Source organism: Carassius carassius, chromosome 7, assembly GCF_963082965.1.
Source record: "Carassius carassius chromosome 7, fCarCar2.1, whole genome shotgun sequence".
In the NCBI taxonomy this organism is placed as follows: Eukaryota; Metazoa; Chordata; class Actinopteri; order Cypriniformes; family Cyprinidae; genus Carassius; species Carassius carassius.
In genome coordinates, this window is record NC_081761.1 from 35347184 (window position 1) to 35367039 (window position 19856).

General features: G+C 38.4%; 3 protein-coding genes and 1 long non-coding RNA gene across 7 annotated transcripts; 2 read left to right on the top strand and 2 right to left on the bottom strand.

The window, feature by feature from the left end:
• Positions 1-1999: 1999 nt before the first annotated feature.
• LOC132144064 (golgin subfamily A member 7B-like) lies at positions 2000-8210 on the top strand. 2 transcript variants are annotated; one of them, XM_059554793.1, is made up of 5 exons: positions 2000-2104; positions 5710-5835; positions 6300-6452; positions 6590-6691; positions 7712-8210. In XM_059554793.1, the coding sequence occupies exons 1-5, from the start codon at positions 2093-2095 to the stop codon at positions 7790-7792; spliced, it is 474 nt and encodes a 157-aa protein (XP_059410776.1). In that variant the 5' UTR covers positions 2000-2092; the 3' UTR covers positions 7793-8210. The 2 variants fall into 2 exon arrangements, with proteins under 2 accessions (XP_059410776.1, XP_059410775.1); XM_059554792.1 differs by lacking the exon at positions 2000-2104 and adding an exon at positions 3185-3404.
• Positions 8211-9824: 1614 nt separating this feature from the next.
• LOC132144066 (uncharacterized) lies at positions 9825-10123 on the top strand. The gene is made up of 2 exons (XR_009434314.1): positions 9825-9962; positions 10028-10123. It is a non-coding gene; the product is annotated as an uncharacterized LOC132144066 (long non-coding RNA).
• An 846-nt stretch (positions 10124-10969) lies between these two features.
• On the bottom strand, positions 10970-12507 carry LOC132144257 (cartilage acidic protein 1-like). The gene is made up of 3 exons (XM_059555038.1): positions 12502-12507; positions 12168-12354; positions 10970-11127 (listed from the first exon to the last, which is right to left on the bottom strand). The coding sequence occupies exons 1-3, from the start codon at positions 12505-12507 to the stop codon at positions 11006-11008; spliced, it is 315 nt and encodes a 104-aa protein (XP_059411021.1). The 3' UTR covers positions 10970-11005.
• Positions 12381-19348, bottom strand: crtac1a (cartilage acidic protein 1a). Of its 3 annotated transcripts, none has more exons than XM_059554790.1 (14): positions 19199-19348; positions 18620-18813; positions 17840-18036; positions 17619-17755; positions 17384-17540; positions 15255-15389; positions 15041-15177; positions 14636-14772; positions 14389-14471; positions 14198-14298; positions 13877-14045; positions 13182-13327; positions 12956-12998; positions 12381-12711 (listed from the first exon to the last, which is right to left on the bottom strand). In XM_059554790.1, the coding sequence occupies exons 2-14, from the start codon at positions 18805-18807 to the stop codon at positions 12701-12703; spliced, it is 1641 nt and encodes a 546-aa protein (XP_059410773.1). In that variant the 5' UTR covers positions 18808-18813; positions 19199-19348; the 3' UTR covers positions 12381-12700. The 3 variants fall into 3 exon arrangements, with proteins under 3 accessions (XP_059410773.1, XP_059410771.1, XP_059410772.1); XM_059554788.1 differs by having other exon boundaries at positions 13128-13327; XM_059554789.1 differs by lacking the exon at positions 19199-19348 and adding an exon at positions 19104-19121 and having other exon boundaries at positions 13128-13327.
• Positions 19349-19856: the final 508 nt, after the last annotated feature.

Sequence of the window (19856 nt, forward strand, 5' to 3'; positions counted from 1 at the left end):
AATCATTAAAGTTTCTAAACAGAGTGTCACGCATCAGATTTAACAGATGTGTGTCTCTTGTCTGTTACATGTGTATAAAGATAAACAGTCTTTGTATCCTCAGTCATGATCTCTGATTTCCCAGCATGCAGTGCACAGCCTCTTCTCCTCAGGACCCCACACAGGCGAACGGTGACCGGGCCGAACTGACCCAGCTGACCACTAAAGACACATCCTCCATGGACAGCAGCTCTGATCTGGGCAGCCCCAGAGCGCTGACCTTTGACCTGCTGAACATGGTGATCTGCTTCAAGTGGATGGCCATCTTCCTGGAGCCGGTCACAGACTCGCTGGAGGTGCTGCAGTCCCTGCTCGGGTCCGCAGACGTCCCGTAATAATCACTGACTGTACTTCAGGAGACTGTGTCATGTGACTCATGAGGAGACTTTGTGTTTGCTCTTAACGTGTCTCTGAGATATTGATGCTGCTGCGTGTCTCCAGTATTCAGCTCTTTGTGTTTTCAGGTGGAGGATGCTGCTGTGCTTCCTGCTGAGCTGCGTTCTGCTCAACATCCTCTTCCTCACTCTGACTGAAGTGTGTGCATATATTCTGTACAGATGTGATGTAATGCAGTAAGTGTCTCCTGAGTTAAATGACAGGCGTGTTTTCTGGTGTGCCCAATAACAAAGATAACACGTCAGCAGCGTCGTACGTCAACAGACCCGGAAGAGAAGACAATGCTGAATAAAGTCGCAATTTTTGTTATTTTTGGACCAAAATGTATTTTTGATGCTTCAAAAAATTCTAACTGACCATCTGATGTCACATGGACTACTTTGAAGATGTTTTTCTTACCTTTCTGGACATGGACAGTATACCGTACACACAGCTTCAATGGAGGGACTGAGCGCTCTCGGACTAAATCTAAAATATCTTAAACTGTGTTCAGAAGATAAACGGAGGTCTCACTGGTTTGGAACGACATGAGGGTGAGTTATTAAGGTGAGACACTGCAGGCAAAAACACTGTTTTTTCAAGCACCTGTCAATTTTGAGATTTTGGGCTTTTTGGTTTTTCATAAAGTGCTTTTTCAAACTAGTGGAAGGAAAACATCCAAAAGACACTGTTAAGTGTTTCTTTTATAGCACTTTATCTGTTTGTGTCAATAGATTTCAATTACAATACATATTTCTAAAGGCTGTTTTCTCAAAATGAGTTTTTTCTTCAACACTGAGCCATAAATCTCCACTTCAGTAGCACTTACACACACCAAACTTGACATTTTTATTCCTGTCTATATTCTGAAGATTTTTACAGAGGGATTTGTTCATATATATTTTCCTTGATTATATACAACATTTTATTCCCCCCAAAATTGTGAAAATATATTGTTTTCTGGCTGTTCAAAGTATTTTCTGAATTATGGAGTGATAAAAAAAGATAACCAGAATTCCCTCTGTAAAAACATTTGACTCTAATATGTCAAAAAATTAAACAAAAAATTTGAAACTGACTTCATCTAGTGTTCAGATTTTTGTACTAGACATTTATGCAAATTAGCACATATTTCATTAAATAATGCCTCATTTGCATATTTAAACATAACATTTTTGAAAACTTGTAATACAAAATAATGTTTGCAATAATCAATGTAACCAATCAACTGGGTAAGTAAGGTGATAACTATTAGTTATTTTTTTTGCCCTATTCACCTGCAGTGTCTCGCCTTAATAACATAATTTTCATTTTTCGGTGAACTAACCATTTAATGTTAATTAAACGTTGAGGGATAAAATAACAGTACTGTACAACTCTCTGCAATGCAACTCTGAAATGAATCGTATTGTAATACTAAAAAGTTTAACTGAACTTAAATAGAATAAATAAATGATTTCTCACCAAGAGTTGCTGAACTCGAAGGAGCATTGCTTTTATGAACACAGAGAGTGATTGCAACGCAGTATGATGTCTATGGTTGCTCCTCCCCCGCGCGTCATCAGATTGTGTGATTCTATCCGGCCCCGCCCCCTCTCCGTTTATCCCCGAGCGCAAACGTTTGTTCCCGTGAACCCGTTTCAGCACCGGAACAGGCATCTCACGCTCGCATGGCAACATGGCCACAGAGGTGAGAAACAGCTCTTTATTCATCGTTTTTGTGCCAGGTGTGTTTATATGCGCCGATTTTTAAGCTAGCGTCTGGATTTCGGCGTCATTTTGATCATTTAAATATGTGTTGGAGATCAGTGCGTGTCGTTAGTGTGTAACATCAGCTCTGTCGCTGTTCTCGCGCCGTTTAAAAAACCGTTAAAATCGGTTATAACTGCTGCTCAGCGCATAAGTCACGGAATAAAATAAACATACAACACAGACACTGAACTAAACCCTATAACAGCCACAAGTGAAGAGCAACAATATGATAGATGGATGGATGGATGGATGGATGGATAGATAGATAGATAGATAGATAGATAGATAGATAGATAGATAGATAGATAGATAGATAGATAGATAGATAGATAGATAGATAGACAGATAGATAGTGTCATAATGTGGTAATCTTGTTTATCATTTAGTCAAATGTTCTTTATTATGACTGAATTTGACTAACTATGATAGGTTACCTGTATATTGGATCAGGCAGAGATGCTATTCTGGGTGACTGTAATGTTGACACTGATCAGCGGTTGTTGTTTTTTTCATGTCAGATCTAGTGTTGAAATACTGTCAAAGTAACCACGGACATACTACATATACATCGACATTTTTTATTGATGCTACTCTTTAAGTTTTGGGTAAAACTTTATTTTAAGGCGTCCTTGTTGCATGTACTTTCTATTATAATAATAATAAATGATGCATAATTACATGAAAGTAATGAGACAAACTCTAATCCTAACCATATAGTAAGTACATATAGTCAATTAATATTACTCGGTACTTAGATGTATAATTAAACTGTAACAAGGACACCTTAAATTAAAGTGTGACTAAGTTTTGCAATGATAGATGTTATAAGAATACAAAATAAGCTTTTCCAATAATGCTTTCAGATATGGATTTATTTAGTTGTTTATTTCTGACACAGAGTTTCATGACTGTCTGAAATGCTTTTGCTTAGATCAGATGCTTAGATCGATAAAAGAAAAGAAAGTTTGTTGTGAAAGAACTGTTCATCACAGATGACAAAGGCGTATGTTTGTGGTCAGAAGGATCTGGTGCTGTATTCAAATGAGCGCGAGCCGTGCGCGTGTGACGTAGCGGAGCGCGCAGTGGACACCGAAGAGAATAAAAGCGTCCGTCCACTGCTCCATAAGCTCTTTTAGCGAAGTGTTTGTGCGTCTCTTTCATCGGTGAACGGATCAGGAATGATTTCAGCACCGCGGACAGCGACGGACCAAACAAAACTCCCGTACTGCCACGAATCTGTAGGGTGTTTTTTTTTTTCTTTTTAAAATCACTTTTTAAAAAGAGATTTAACTGACGATATTTGCTGTGATTTCCTGCGGTTTGGATTCAAAATGCGATTTCACAAGTTGTTCTGGGGTAAATTTAAGAGTTAAATGTTTGTCCGCCGTCCCGCCGAGTAACCTTGAGCGCGCGCGTGATGTCGTGGTTCGAGCGCGAGATCTCTTTGTTTAATCTCGTGCGAGCGGAAAACAAACACACTCCTCCGGGAACAGTCAATAATCATTCTGTACAGTCTACACCGGATGACTAGAATGTGTTTGGATATATTTGGTTTCAGTGGTGAGTGTGTGTGTGTTAAATGATCGTCTCCTCGCGATCGATCGGTTGTGCTCGCGGGAGTCGGTAACAATGTCTCTCATCTTTCTGAGACTGTTACCGAGAGCGGCTTGCATGCATAATTAACGAGGCGTTTAGTAACAACAGCCCAGAACGTTTAGTTGTGATAAATCCCTCGGTTTTCCCGTATACTACAATGATGGGATCAGATGTTATTGTACCATGGAAAAAAGAAAAAAAAACAATAGACACAATCACATAATTTGTAATGGTTTTACTGGTTAGGATGGTAATTGTACTGGTTTTAATGGAAACTGTAATGGACCCTGTTGGTCTTAATTGGTCACCTTCTGTTTGTGGCTTGTTATAACCAATAAAACCTAATGGAATATTATATATATATACAATATTAATGGTTAAAAGTTGATGGTTTATAATGTTAGTAGCATGCTACATGTCCCATGTTACTAACAAACTTTTGGCATTTACATTGTCTGGTCCATGTATCATTTGAAGTACCATGGGATGGTATATGAATTTGTTAATAATTGCATACAGTATTTTATATTGAAGTAACATTCTTTCATTAGACTTTTCCCATCATAGTTTAGTTCTAGATCCTTCTGAGTGTATTTCTGAGGAGTTCAACAGGTATATGTCATGTTGTGCATTATTTGACACCGGATATGTCTTTTATCTGAGCTGTGCAAGAATTCTTGAGATCTGTGCAAATGTTGAGTGCCAGAAATTGATCTTGTCCACGTTATTGAAGAGCGGTGTGTGTGTTTGAATCAGTGTGTGCTGTCTCAGCCTGTTACTATATCAGATTGAGACATTCACTGGCAGGCCCTGCTGCTAAAACAATGCCAGTTTTTAAATAACAGGTTGCCAGGACCGCCAGGGTAATTATACTGTCCCTTGCTTGCAGTCAAAATAATCTTTATCTGACCTTCAGATGTCCAGAGATAAAGAATAACATACGGTGTTGTCAGTTGAGCTGAATCTCTGTGTGGTGGTGCTGTGCAGTAGTTCGGTAAGGAATGTGCTTTCTTATGATAGTCTTCCAGTGTATAAACTTTACTGGTACTGCAAGAGAAAGAGGTGAGAATGAAGGGAAGGGGTGGGGGATGGACGGATGTTAGTCTGTGTGTGTTGGGGGTGACAGATGGCCAATCGCTCTGATGTTGGTGTGTGTGTGCATGAAGTGTCCATTAAATTATAAGGTCATCACTGGATTACTTTATGTGTTTATGACAAAATCACTGCATTACTGTATGAGCTTTCATGATCATTAGCTCACAAAATGCAGTGTTGTCTACCTTAGGATTAGGGTATTGCAGTTATGAAGATAAATGAAGAAAATGTCCCGGCATTATTCTGAGTAAAAGATAACATCACTGCATTACTGTATGATATAATGACATCGCTGCATTAGTCTGAGATGATGATGAAATCACTGCACTATTCTATAAGATATCATTTATATACACTGCATTACTATATGAGCTAAAGACAGCATCACTGCATTGCTTTGTCTATGAGCTAATGATGGTGATGCAACTGCATTAATATAAAAGAGATTTATGATGATGGCATCACTGCATTACTATGAGTTAATGACATTAATGTAGAGCTTATGACAGCAGAATCAGTGCAATATACTGAGCTAATGATGATGATATCACTCTGTTACTCTTTGAGCTCAAGTGATACAGTGATGAGCGAACACAATGTCATCACCTGAAATGCACTGCTAAAATGTCTAATAACAGCGGTCACTGACTAGCAGGAACAGTGATATAACTGAATGCTAGGGGATAATTTCCTAGTCAAACTTCTGGTTTCACTAGAAAATGCTACAAGGCCGTAAAGGAAACTGCAGTCGTCAAGCCATTTTCATGCATTGTTTAACATCTAACATCCGAAGGAAACTGAATTTCTGATTAGATCTGTTAATCTGTAACCCTCTCTCATCCTCTGCTGTAGTTCCATAACCTTCAGGAGTTGAGACACAATGCATCTCTGGCCAATAAGGTCTTCATTCAGAGAGACTACACGGATGGCACCGTCTGCAAGTTCCAGACCAAGTTCCCCTCCGAGTTAGACAGCAGGGTAAGTGTGTGTGTGTGTGTGTGTGTGTGGCAGAACAAAAGAGACACAACGCAAGTAAAAAGAAGAGGATGATAAAAGGGCTCTTCACTCAGAGAAACTGTGCTCTTCAGCAAAGCACTGCTGAGTGCGCAGACTCCACACAACACACATATAATGAGCTGCTAATAGAGCTGATAATAGAGCCGTTTAAAGGTGTTAGATCATGATACAGACGCCCAGTAAAGACTTGCTGAGGAAATGACAGAGAAAGGGAGATTAACATGTAGAGCTCTCTGTGTCTTTCTCTGTTTGATTATTTTGATGCAATCAAGAGTTATCACGTGATAATGGGACTGGCATGAGACTGATATTTTCACAATGTCAGTTTTTGGTTCAATTAGTTTTTGTCATTTAATGTCCTTGTGTGAACTCTCTGGTGTTCTCTGATTGGCTGACTCATCTTTTCCTTGCACCTGATTGGTCAGATTGAAAGGACGCTGTTTGAGGACACGGTGAAGACGCTGAATAATTACTATGTAGAGGCGGAGAAGATCGGAGGCCAGTCCTACCTCGAGGGATGTCTGGCCTGCCTCACGGTTTACCTCATATTCCTGTGCATCGAGACACGCTATGAGAAGGTGCATTATCAGTTTCAGATAAGGCCACCCTGAAATGGCATGTAAAAATAAAACATGGTTTTATGTGCCAGTTTTTGCAAACTATGGCAAATAAAATTGCTGATGATTAAAAGTGCACCTTGTGTGTGTTTGTGCAGGGGCTGAAGAAGGTATCTCGGTACATTCAGGAGCAGAATGAGAAGGTCTACGCTCCTCGAGGTCTCCTCATCACAGACCCCATAGAGAGAGGCATGAGGGTCGTATCCTTACAGAGTCTGTGTGTGTGTGTGTGTGTGTGTGTGTGCGCGTGTGTGTGCGTGTGTGTGTGTGTGTGTGTGTGTGTGTGTGTGCGTGTGTGTGCGTGTGTGTGCTTGTGTGTGCGTGTGTGTGTGTGTGAACAAATGGTCAGTGGAAGCTACTTGTACTTCAGAAACTGTTGTTAGTCTCGTGAACAAAATGTGGGAAGTGGCCAAATATTGTTTTTGGCTTATATTTATTCAGTTTTGTAACAATAAATTGGTGTCACTTCAACAGATTTAGTTGAATATCAAATAAGATAAATATATTTTTTCATAATTAAATGTATTAATAAAGATATGGATATATTTAAAATTCATCTTTATGCCTATATATATTTACAGTGCGTTAAATTCAAAAGATTGTTAAATCTAAATATTAAGCTAAATATTGTTTTTTGGAATTAAATCAGGTTCATGAGTAATAACATATAATATTTCTAACTTGATAATTATTATATTATCTTATATTTTATATTATTTATTTTTATAATATTTTGTATTTTTCACAATTGAATAACAATTTAACAGATATTGCTATTTGTCATGTTATGTTAATTTAATGGAAGAAAATTGTTAAAATAAAATATCTAATAAGCTCTCACTATAAATAATTTGTCAGATTTCCATCTTTATTGCTTTAAAACAGTAATTGATTATTATAACTTACTAAAACCATAAAACCCTGAAATAAAATAAAATAAAATAGAATTTAATATAAAATTTCATAATACATTTAATAAGAATACAAATTATATAGAAATACAATAATAATAACAAAAAAATTACAAATTAAAAACTAAAACAAAATGTATTAGTAAAATGCCTTTAAAATAACAAAACTATCAGTAATGAGAAAATGAAACTGGACACCAGTTTTAATCATATTCATTGCAAGTCGTCTAGTAAAAGCTGTTTAGTAGTTTTTGCATGTAAGGTTGTGTAATGCTGTGATGTTAGCCCCTTAACCTGTGTGTGTGTCAGATTGAGATCAGTCTGTACGAGGATCACGGCTCAAGCGGTTCAAGCTCAGGAAGCAGCACAACCAGCAGCAGTGGACGATGATTCACACACACACAGACACACACACACACGTGTGTGATGCTTTCATACTGACGCCTGCTGAACAGACACGACAGCGTCTACTCAGCATCGCCAAACACACACACACCTGACATGAACTGCCTCCAGGAGACACATCAGCTGCTGGATCAGCAGTGCGTCATTACCTCAGTCATAACCGTCACCTTCACTGCCCTGCAGCCATTGCACATCCTTCAGTCACTCAGTGTAGAAACACAAGAGCTTCTGTCACTGTAATATGCAACTTCACTCACAAACGCCTGTGATGTAGCTGCCAATCGGCACACGACAGTCTTCCATCATCAATATTTTTCACCCTTTTTTGTTTGAGAATTACTCAAATTATTGAACAGAAGTCAGGTTTTAGACTATGTAGATGTCAAGGACTGAAATCTAAGCCCATATACAACCCGAATTCCGGAAAAGTTGGGACGTTTTTTAAATTTTAATAAAATGAAAACTAAAAGACTTTCAAATCACATGAGCCAATATTTTATTCACAATAGAACATAGATAACATAGCAAATGTTTAAACTGAGAAAGTTTACAATTTTATGCACAAAATGAGCTCATTTCAATTTTGATTTCTGCTACAGGTCTCAAAATAGTTGGGACGGGGCATGTTTACCATGGTGTAGCATCTCCTTTTCTTTTCAAAACAGTTTGAAGAAGTCTGGGCATTGAGGCTATGAGTTGCTGGAGTTTTGCTGTTGGAATTTGGTCCCATTCTTGCCTTATATAGATTTCCAGCTGCTGAAGAGTTCGTGGTCGTCTTTGACGTATTTTTCGTTTAATGATGCGCCAAATGTTCTCTATAGGTGAAAGATCTGGACTGCAGGCAGGCCAGGTTAGCACCCGGACTCTTCTACGACGAAGCCATGCTGTTGTTATAGCTGCAGTATGTGGTTTTGCATTGTCCTGCTGAAATAAACAAGGCCTTCCCTGAAATAGACGTTGTTTGGAGGGAAGCATATGTTGCTCTAAAACCTTTATATACCTTTCAGCATTCACAGAGCCTTCCAAAACATGCAAGCTGCCCATACCGTATGCACTTATGCACCCCCATACCATCAGAGATGCTGGCTTTTGAACTGAACGCTGATAACATGCTGGAAGGTCTCCCTCCTCTTTAGCCCGGAGGACACGGCGTCCGTGATTTCCAACAAGAATGTCAAATTTGGACTCGTCTGACCATAAAACACTATTCCACTTTGAAATAGTCCATTTTAAATGAGCCTTGGCCCACAGGACACGACGGCGCTTCTGGACCATGTTCACATATGGCTTCCTTTTTGCATGATAGAGCTTTAGTTGGCATCTGCTGATGGCACGGCGGATTGTGTTTACCGACAGTGGTTTCTGAAAGTATTCCTGGGCCCATTTAGTAATGTCATTGACACAATCATGCCGATGAGTGATGCAGTGTCGTCTGAGAGCCCGAAGACCACGGGCATCCAATAAAGGTCTCCGGCCTTGTCCCTTACGCACAGAGATTTCTCCAGTTTCTCTGAATCTTTTGATGATGTTATGCACTGTAGATGATGAGATTTGCAAAGCCTTTGCAATTTGACGTTGAGGAACATTGTTTTTAAAGTTTTCCACAATTTTTTTACGCAGTCTTTCACAGATTGGAGAGCCTCTGCCCATCTTTACTTCTGAGAGACTCTGCTTCTCTAAGACAAAGCTTTTATAGCTAATCATGTTACAGACCTGATATCAATTAACTTAATTAATCACTAGATGTTCTCCCAGCTGAATCTTTTCAAAACTGCTTGCTTTTTTAGCCATTTGTTGCCCCCGTGCCAACTTTTTTGAGACCTGTAGCAGGCATTAAATTTTAAATGAGCTAATTAAGTGGATAAAAGTGTAAAATTTCTCAGTTTAAACATTTGCTACGTTATCTATGTTCTATTGTGAATAAAATATTGGCTCGTGTGATTTGAAATTCCTTTAGTTTTCATTTTATTAAAATTTAAAAAACGTCCCAACTTTTCCGGAATTCGGGTTGTATTTTATACAAGCCCTAGACACTGCCATCTTATTCCACGGGTACTATTTATGACTCGGTCATCTTGTTTTATTTCATAGTGTGCTAATCGTTCATGTTTTGTACTCATAACACGTCGTCAGAGCAGAAACGGGTCTTGATGACGTGACTGCCAAGAGCCAGAGCTTCCTCACATGGTCCTTCATCATGAGCTTCCATTTCAAACTGAGAACCTTTGGCATCTGTTTATGCAAAGATCAAGTGTAGAAGAAGCTGAGAGTGCTTTTCTGTTGTGTAGCAAAATAAATAAACGATGGTCAAATGAAGGAGTTCTGCTCTTCTGTTTTTGATCCACATTTTATTTAAAGGTATTTTCATGCACATGGTTTTATTTAGGCATTTTACACTTGACTAAAAAGAAATGCTTTCCTGTTAAACAGTTCATTGTTTTTTGCCATTGAGTTAAGATATTAATATGTATGCCTCTTTGTCACCATCTCTGTTTGAGATGTTCTTCTTGATGTGGGTTGTGCATGGCTCCAGCGTGGATGAATCTTATGTTTTGAGGTGCATGTGTATGTACTTCGGAATTACAGATACATCTTGGAAAATATCAAAAATAATGATAACATGTCTGCCAGTTGCACTTAACCAACTGAAAATAATTGGTTCTACAATAAATCACGCTTCCAATGGTTATTAAAGGATCTCAATTGCTTTAAAGTTAGCTCAGATCACATTAAATGTGCAAATATTATAATTTGTTCTCAAATTTGTTAACAGTGTCACAAACTAGCATTTCTTGCGAAAACCGACCCAAAGCCGAATTATACAAACATTTTTACAAGCTTACCATTGAGAATCAGGGGCTAAGGTAAGAAGATAGTTTTGAACACTGATTGGTTATATACTTAATCATTTACTGATTTTGGATCATTTTTAACCAAAGAATGCAGCTTTAAAGTGCCATAATATTGTAAAGTGTCAACATGTAAAGTCTGGGGAAAGACAATCAGCTCCTGTTCAGCCCTTCAATTCATGTGACTTCTCTTTGTGGAGACAAATATTCATGCAGTAATGTTTTCAGTCAGTCTCTAGGGGTCCGAAAGCACGATTGAAGATCTTCATCCTGTAGGTGCATCATCTGAGTCCATCTTCATCGTGATGACAGACAGTGAGTCGGACCAGAACAGAAAACCTACAGAGACTCAACGACACAGAGACAGACCTCCAGAGACACTCAGCACTGAGACCAGGAGAAGTTCAGGAAGAGGAAAACCAGGACAGACAGGAGAGGAAGAGACACTGCTGTCGTACCGGGAGGACACAGCTGGAGAAACAGAGAGAGAGGATGAGGATGAGGATAAGTTAGAGAAAAACAGATATGATTCTAATGTGGAAAGAAAGAAGAAATTTGGGTGCCTAGAAGGGTTTCAGGTAATGTTTTTGCCCTTATATTAGAGCATTTATGCATTATGATTGTGAACTGGTTAATTCTTCCTGGGTATATAAATAATATTTCCTTCCACACTACTCAGAGGATTATTGTTTTAGGCCTATTACTGCAGTGTAAATAAACAGCAGCCTACTGTAAATACACTCTACAGGTTTAATTAAAGCAAAGGTTTCTGGAGTAGGCTTTAAAAATTACTATTTCTTTAAAATTTATATCAAATTATTTACATTTATTTTAGATTTATTTTCTACTTCAGTGATTTTAATGTGATACTTGACATTTTTTTCACATATTTTAGTAATCATCATAAATAAGAGCTCTTTTGAAAGATCGAAGAATCAACACTCAATTAATTTTGTGAACATTTTTTGAAATTGGACACTGCTTTAATTTCTTTGACTTTTAGGAGGCTCCTTCCCTAGTTTTCCCCTCCTTTTCCCTAGTTCCTTTATTTAGTTAGATTTGAAGTGTTTTATAGTCACCTGGCGGGATTTACCTAAACAAAATCTCCTAAGAACAGAAACTTCAAATTTGAAACACAAATTTGTTAAACATATTTCTTTGATTTTAAAGTACAAATGATTTTGTATAATACTTTTTGTATTTAGTGCAGTGCATTTGCTTTACAGTAATCCCATTTATTGAAGTGGTTGTACTCCTGCAATAATCTATTGAGTGTCTTTTAAAGAGACTGTATTACAGCACTCTTGAATTACAGCCAATTCAATTCTGATTTACTGCATTTTCACATCAGTGCTCAAAGATGGGAATCCTATATGACTTTTTTTGCAGTGTAGTTCACCAGTGGACTGAAAGTAAAGAGACATATTCTCAGAACTGCATCTATCCTGCTACATTCATTCTCAGTGTATTTTGTCTTCCTAAACATAACCCAGAGCATCACCTGCACTCACCCACACACGCTCGGCCGTCCCTGCTGGGCTTATAGCCCTCAACACATCTCTTCTTTGAGCTGCACTTATAGTGTCCGTATGTGTTGGTGCACACCGGACGAGTGTGAGGACACACTGCTGGCAGACGCCTGCACTCGTTCACATCTGAACAGGATGAAGGGAATGGAGACAGAGTCACACTCACAGACTGGGCGGTCCCTCACGATTGCTTTAATAGTAACGCACAGCATTCCAACTTTGAGTAAACAAGTTCTAAAAGAAAAGAAAAAGGAAATACAAAGAAAAGCAACAAATGTGTCTGATGTAAACATTTTTAGATTTAGTTAATGCTGACTATCATTTTACTCTTAGAAATGTGATGAATGTGATGAATGAAGTACAAGTGTTCAATTTCAATAGCACTACAGGAAATATTTGGCAGTAACGACTGAAGGTTGTGGTTAAATTTGGTTGAATAACTGGTTCAGTATCAGACTTCTGACAGCACAGCTCTGATTTAATGAGATGATGACTCCGTGTCCAGCTGAAAATACTCAGGCTCTCGCTGTTTGAGGGGCAAGAGAGAGAAAACATGTCAAAGATTTATAATTATTCAGATGTGTTAATTAAGTGTGTATGTATATATATATATATATATTTTTTTTTACATTTGTGACATTTAAAGCCATTTAAAATTAAATCATGTTTGTTGTTTTGAATCAAAAAAAGAGTTATAGAAATGCTTTTACCATTTTTACTCAAATTTGGATCAAGTGTGAACTGAGCATGAAATTATCAGGTAATCTTACCAATGCAACGGCCGTTTGTGTTGACTGTGAATCCCTCTCCACACTGCAGAAAATCAATACACAGCCGTACCTCAGTATTCACAATATTTTACTGAAGCCAGATAATACTGACCATCAGATAATAATACATTTGTATTTTGATATCAAATTCCTAAACTGCATATCTCAATACCTGTCTGTGTAAGGTGTACATTGACTCCACCTCTTCATTTGCATGCAGTCGTACCTGTGCGTCAGATGTGAGCGCTGACTCCTCCCCCTCATTAGGATATGCGATCTCAATGACTGTGTTCATGTCAGCGGACTCGAGCGGCCGAGCGATGGAGCGACCATCCGGCCAAAAGACTTCAATGCTGGTGGCCTCATCGGTTCCTAAGAGCCAATCAAAAGAGACTATTCATCTCATATGCTAATGGATAGAGTAGTAACAGAGATAGAATGAGTCAAAATGAAATACAATTAAATGGTTTGGGGTCTATAAGATTTTTTTAATGTTTTTTTTTTTCTAAAGAGTATCTTGGGATCAACAAGTCTCCATTTATTTGATAAGAAAATGTATGTTGTGAAATATGTTATGTATGGTAATATCTCGTAAAATGTAATTTATTCCTGTGATGTAAAGCTGAATTTTTAGCATCACTACTACAGTCTTCAGTGTCACATGCATCATAATCCTTCAGGAATCATCCAGATTTGCTGCTCAAGAAACATATGTGCATTTACAGTAACATCATAAATGTATTTTCTTTTATCAATTTAATGCATTTTTGATCAATAAGTAGTATTAATTTCTTTTAACTTTAACTTTTAACAGTAGTCTATGTAGAATAAAGCAACACTACACTAATACATCATAAATCAGGTATAAAATTATTTAAATAAAATGACTAAATTAATTTGTAAATGATCTGATGTGTATACCTAACCCAAAGTGGGCCACAGGCTCCATCTCACACAGATATCCTGATCCTCCGTCAATGATACGAGTGTGTGCGCCGCTGTGTTTCGTGAACATCACCACCTTTGCTCCACGAGCGAACGAACCGAAACGTGTGCGTGGCACCACACGCAGCCACTTGTTAGAGGAACCCTGCGGAAAAGAGAAGAAAGCACGCTGAACCGTTAAAGTGTTTATTTACACTGAATTTTAAATCAGAACGTAGGAGACAATGTATACAGTACATAAACAATGAGGTCCAAAAGTCACAGATTGTTACATTGGAAATAAACTTTCTGACATACTTGGTTGACCTTAAACACAGAGATGGGCTGAGAGGCGCTCTCCCCGTGAGCCACGAACAGATCCAGCAGACCGTCACCGTCAAAGTCTGTCACTGTGGCGCCTGTTACCCAACCAGAACATCACGTTATAATGCTGAAAGACATTAGGTTTTTTATTTACACAGGAAGTGGCTCAGGTCATGTGATCTCACCTGTGCCCCTCCCCTGAGGCTCAGAGGCGTCGCCCACATCCAGCTCTGTGACCTCAGGGTCAGAGTTCAGCTTCCTCGACACCCTACACAAACAAAAGCCAGTGCTATTTCAAAATTTGTATTATTATTTATTAATCGCTTTCATTTTTTAATTTTTTATGTTTTTCTAGTTTAAATTTTTAGACATTATAATCTCTAAAGAATACAAATACATATCAGTGAATATCGGACATCAGAGTTGAAGTACCTGAAGATCCTGTTGGGGGCGTTTCCTTGGTAAGCGATGTTATTAAAGAAGACTTCAAGCTGAAGATCGTTGTCAAAGTCGGCAGCGATGACGGTGCGAATGGGTGACAGAGTGGCGAAGGCCTGTGTGGCGATGTCCTGCAAAAATACAACAGACCAATTCATCATTACAGACACAGATTTATATAGACCCATATGGCAAAAAATTAATATTTTCAAGAAAATTACACAAACACCAATTTGCTGTGTGTGTTATTGTCTTTTCTTTTTTTAATTAAAAATATATTTAGTTTCCACCTTCTATATACCAAAACATATTTTAAAATAAGACGAGAAAAAACATTTCCGTTCTCACAGTAGCCTACATTTAGGCTTTGTTAACTATATTTACAGAGGTGACTCTTACCTTGAATCTCTGCTGGGCGTCCTGCAGGTAAAGGCGGTGTGGACCGTTCCAGTTGCCGTAAACTATGTCTGTTTTTCTGTCGCCGTTAAAGTCGGCCAGCGCCACACCTCTCCCGTGCTGATATCTGTCTTCAACTCCTGTTATCAGACCATAAAACATAAGTCTGAGGGAGGATTAAAAAGCAGTACTGTAAATATAACGTCAGGTTCCTCACCGGCTTTGGCGGCCACGTCTGTGAAGGTCCCATCACCGTTGTTCTTGAACAGGAAGTTGGGTCCATTTTCATTGTCGCAAAAAATGTCAGACCTTGTGTCGCTGAGGATTGGACCGACAACTACACCACGGCCACCTTATAAAACAACATTAACACTTTCACAACATTAATATTCCATAACAAGTGTCAGCCCAGCTAGGAGTGTTATTGTTCATATACATATACATTATATATGTTCTGGGAATGTTTTCAGCAGCAAGTTTTATTTTAGTTCCCAGAATGTTCTGCTAAACAGTAGTATAACATTCTATAAAAACATTCTAAAAAAATGTTCTTGATAACATTGTTAGAAAATTATCCTATATCTTATTGAGATTAACATAGTTTTAGATGTTGATGTCTGTTTGATTCGCCATTATGGTGATCAGTGTTTATTTTATGTGGGAAATGTAACTCTTGACTTTTCAACTTTTTTCTTTAGCTATGTTAGTTATGGCAAAACCAGCAAGATATTAAATGTCTTGCTGATGATTAAAATATCATCACGTACCGGTCTGATTTCATCCAGTCTAATCTCTGATATTAGTTGCATATTATTTACTATAGCGACTCACTGGTTCAACAGACCCTGCAGATTTTAACCAAGATCATTTCAAGGATTAAAAAAAAAATGTTTGTCATAGAAACATCAAGAATCAGTGTATGAATCTCAACAATGGCAACATGCTTCATGCTTCAATGTATTCTGGGTATATATATATATATATATATATATATATAATAAACTTTTGAGTATTTACAACGCTGATGACTGTCTTGTGAAAAAGGTCTATCAGAAATGTTTCTTGAGAAGCAAATCATAATATTAGAGTGATTTCTGAAGGATCACGTAAAAACTGAAGACTGGAGTAATGATGCTGAAAATCCAGCTTTGATCACAGGAATAAATGACATTTTACACTATGTTGTAATAGAAGTCAGTTAGTTTAAATTGTAATGATATATTACAATACTACTATTTTTACTGTGTTTTTTATCAAATAAAAGCAGCCTTGGTGAGCATAGAGATAGATCGCATTTAGGCAATCCAACAATCCAACGCTCTCCATTGACTTTGTATTGCGGGAAGCTGCCACCTTATCATTTCTGACTTATAACAAAAAAACTGAATAATGTATAAAAGCTACTATGTGACAAGGTGTAATACAACAGAAAACAACAGAACCCAGAACTACGCTTTTATAAGCTGTCGACCTAAAAAATGTGCATTTAAGACACAAAAAAGGAAGGTAAGGAAAAGAGGTACTGAAGTAGACCAATCAAATGTAGTTTCTTAATATATCTGTGACGAGTGGGGCGGGGCCGAGGGACATGGGAGCGAGGCCGGTGGAGTGATTGGAGATGAGCTACACCTGTTCGACCCGCCGGTCTCGAGGCCCACGGAGGAGATGGAGGGATATAAAACTGGAGCGACGACAGTGAAGGACGAGAGAGGACCAGGCCTGGGCGTTATTTTAGGTTTTGGTTTCATTTTGTGCGCACCAGTCGTCCGTGAGGAGCTGGTGCGCTGTTTTGTTTATTTTGTGATTATTTAAGTTTCATTTGATTGTCCGCCGGTTCCCTCCTCCTTCTTCCCGATGATTATTAGAGTTTATATCATTACAATATCACCTCCTCTTAGGTTCACATCGGGTAGTGAAATAATCCTTTGACATGGTTAAAAAAACAAATGTTTCCTGTCACCAATTACACTTCACTCTTGTGGCCGAAGTTTTCAGAGTAATATGGCATGTTGCGCTCTACTTTTTTGCCCTTAAACGCTTGTTTATTGTGTCAACAGCTTATAAATATGCAGTTCTGGGTTTTTAAGCTTGTTTACTGTACACCTTGTCACATATGTAGCAGCTTTTAGGCATTTGTTATAATTCAGAAATGACAAGGAGGCAGCTTCCCACAATTCAAAGTCAATGGGGAGGGTTGGATTGCCCCCCCTCCACATTGTGGGCATGGTTTTCAGATTATGATGCGTGTATAAGAGACTTCTTTCAAAAACAATAAAAACTCTTACCAAACCCAAACCTTTGTAAATCTCACACATATAAACAAACATGACTTCTGGTATCTCTGACCTGTGAACTTATTGACGTTGACTTGTGGTGCAACATCTGTCAGCGCAATGATGCCTTTCTCAACGTCACTGGCAGCTTCATCCATCTCTATGAGCGCGTGAGGACCCACGTTACCACTGGCGTAGTTCGCCACATAAATCGAGTATCGACCTGTTCCCTACAGCAGAATAAATTTATTAAAATACAAAAGTAATTATAATATTGACTCACTAATTATTAAAAGATGTATAATTACCTTTCTGTCGACACAAGCCACTGAACGTCCCGCCATGCGATTGGCCACGCTTCTGCGCACGTTGATGTCATCGCCGAGCAGATCCTCGAAGCGACCGTTACGATACTTGAACAGTTTGTCAGCATAAGTCGCCCGACCTTTAAGGAGTTAGTTTGGTTTTGTAAGCAATCGTTAAGTTTTGTGGGTCTATTTTTCACTGACACTCGTGTTTTTCTGCGTACCTGAGAAGGCGTTGTTGGTGTTGAGGAAGTAGATCTCCTCTCTGCCGTCTCCGTCCACATCACAGGCCGTCACTCCGATGGCGTTTCCCTGCGGGTCTCTCAGCGCGAAGTAAGGAGAACCGCGGTCATCCACCGCTATGTTCACGAGCTTGTTTTGGGTACGGTCATACTTCAGAACCAGGTTTGGGCCATTATACCTGATAACAGGCAAACAACAAAATCCTTAAAGGGTCATGAACTGAGAAACCAAAATTATCTTGATCTTTTGACATAGAAGAGTTTACTGTACTATAAAAACATCCTGTAAGTTTCATATTATCTATTGAAGGCAGTCTGCCAAAACAACATATTGTGGAATGTTCCTATGTATGATGTGATAGTGTGGATAAACACCGTCTCGACAGAAGATGATCAACGCCTGATTCTACATCACTGCCTATTTAGCCCCACCCACATATTCTACAGCACTGCCTGTTTAGCCACGCCCACAGATTCTACATCACTGTCTGATTAGCCCTGCCCACTATTCTACATCACTGCTGTTTAGCCCCGCCCACCGATTCTACATCATTGCCTGTTTAGCAAAATGTATAATAAAATATTTAATGATTGGAAACGCTATGGAAGTTAAAATGCAAATATTGTAAAGTACATTGCTTGAAGTGTTTGCAATCGTTAATTATTTGGGCATATATATATACTCATATTCAAAAATTTTATATATCTGCCTGTTTTATTTATTAATCACTGAGAAATCAGGTTAAACTGGAGTTTCTTTACCCGGCCACCACCACCTCCAGATCCCCGTCTCCATCTACATCCGTCACTGCCATCCCATAATTCCGCTGGGTGGGGTTGTGAAGAGTATCAGGAGGCAGAACCGTATCCGTGGTGACGGAGAACATGGGCTGAGCTTGAGAGAGAGCTGACAGAGCCAAAACCAGAAGACATTCCCACCACATCCTCATCTCCAACTGTCAATCAAACAGTATTCACAATTTAGCTTCATAATCATGCAATAAATGTAATGAGAAACGCATTTATGAAATTGCTTACAAAGCATATGGATATTAAAACAAATAAGAGCATGCAATTATATTTAAATTCAACTGAATGAAAGAAAATGTTGGCAAGGAAGCAAAATAGAACAAATTTGTCGTATTACATTACAGAAAACAAATGAAAGAGACATTCAGAGCAGATCTAAGCAAACCAAAGCGATATGATAGGACAGAATAGTTCATGCATTTGAAGTCTTCATCACCTCAATAGAGAGAATTGTTATAGCTTTGCAAGTAAATATTAAGTTGTCAAATCCACCTGTCGGGCTGACTGGGCTGGATTATAGTGGATACTCACGCTTTTAGAGTTTCCAATACGTGGCTTGTCTCAAGAGCTTGGAAAATGATGTGTGATTGGTGTTTTCTACGGTGTATATTTGCTCCTTACACAACTTCAATGCAGCCGCCTTACACAAGCGCTTGTGTAAGCGACTGTCCAATCACTGTCGAGTATTTTAAATACTGTGTCGGTCCGACAAATCACAAGCCCGCAAGTGAAAAGTGGGCGTTAACGACGCGAGAATCTGCATGCAAGTGTTACGTCCCTACTAACAAACCCAAACAAATAATTGTTTTACTCCGTAAACTTAAAATAATTTGAATTGTTTGCTTGTATTGGTTATAATTTTTTACATCAATTGTGTATAACTTTACGGTAGCATTTGATTTTTAATGATTAATTTATTTTTTTCCTAGTTTAGGAATAAAATTATAAAACATATATCATGCGTCGCTTTGGATAGATGTCGATTCTGCACTACACTCATAATAATAAACTACAACTCCCATAATAGATTTTCCTATCGTGACGTCATGGCGTCCGTACGTCTCCAAACATCCGGTCTTGGTTATCACGTCTCGGCGAACTGAAAAATACGTGAGTAGATGTGAGTAGAAGTAAACCGCGAATAATTTAATTTACAAATGTCAACATTTCAGTTACTATCAGTACATAT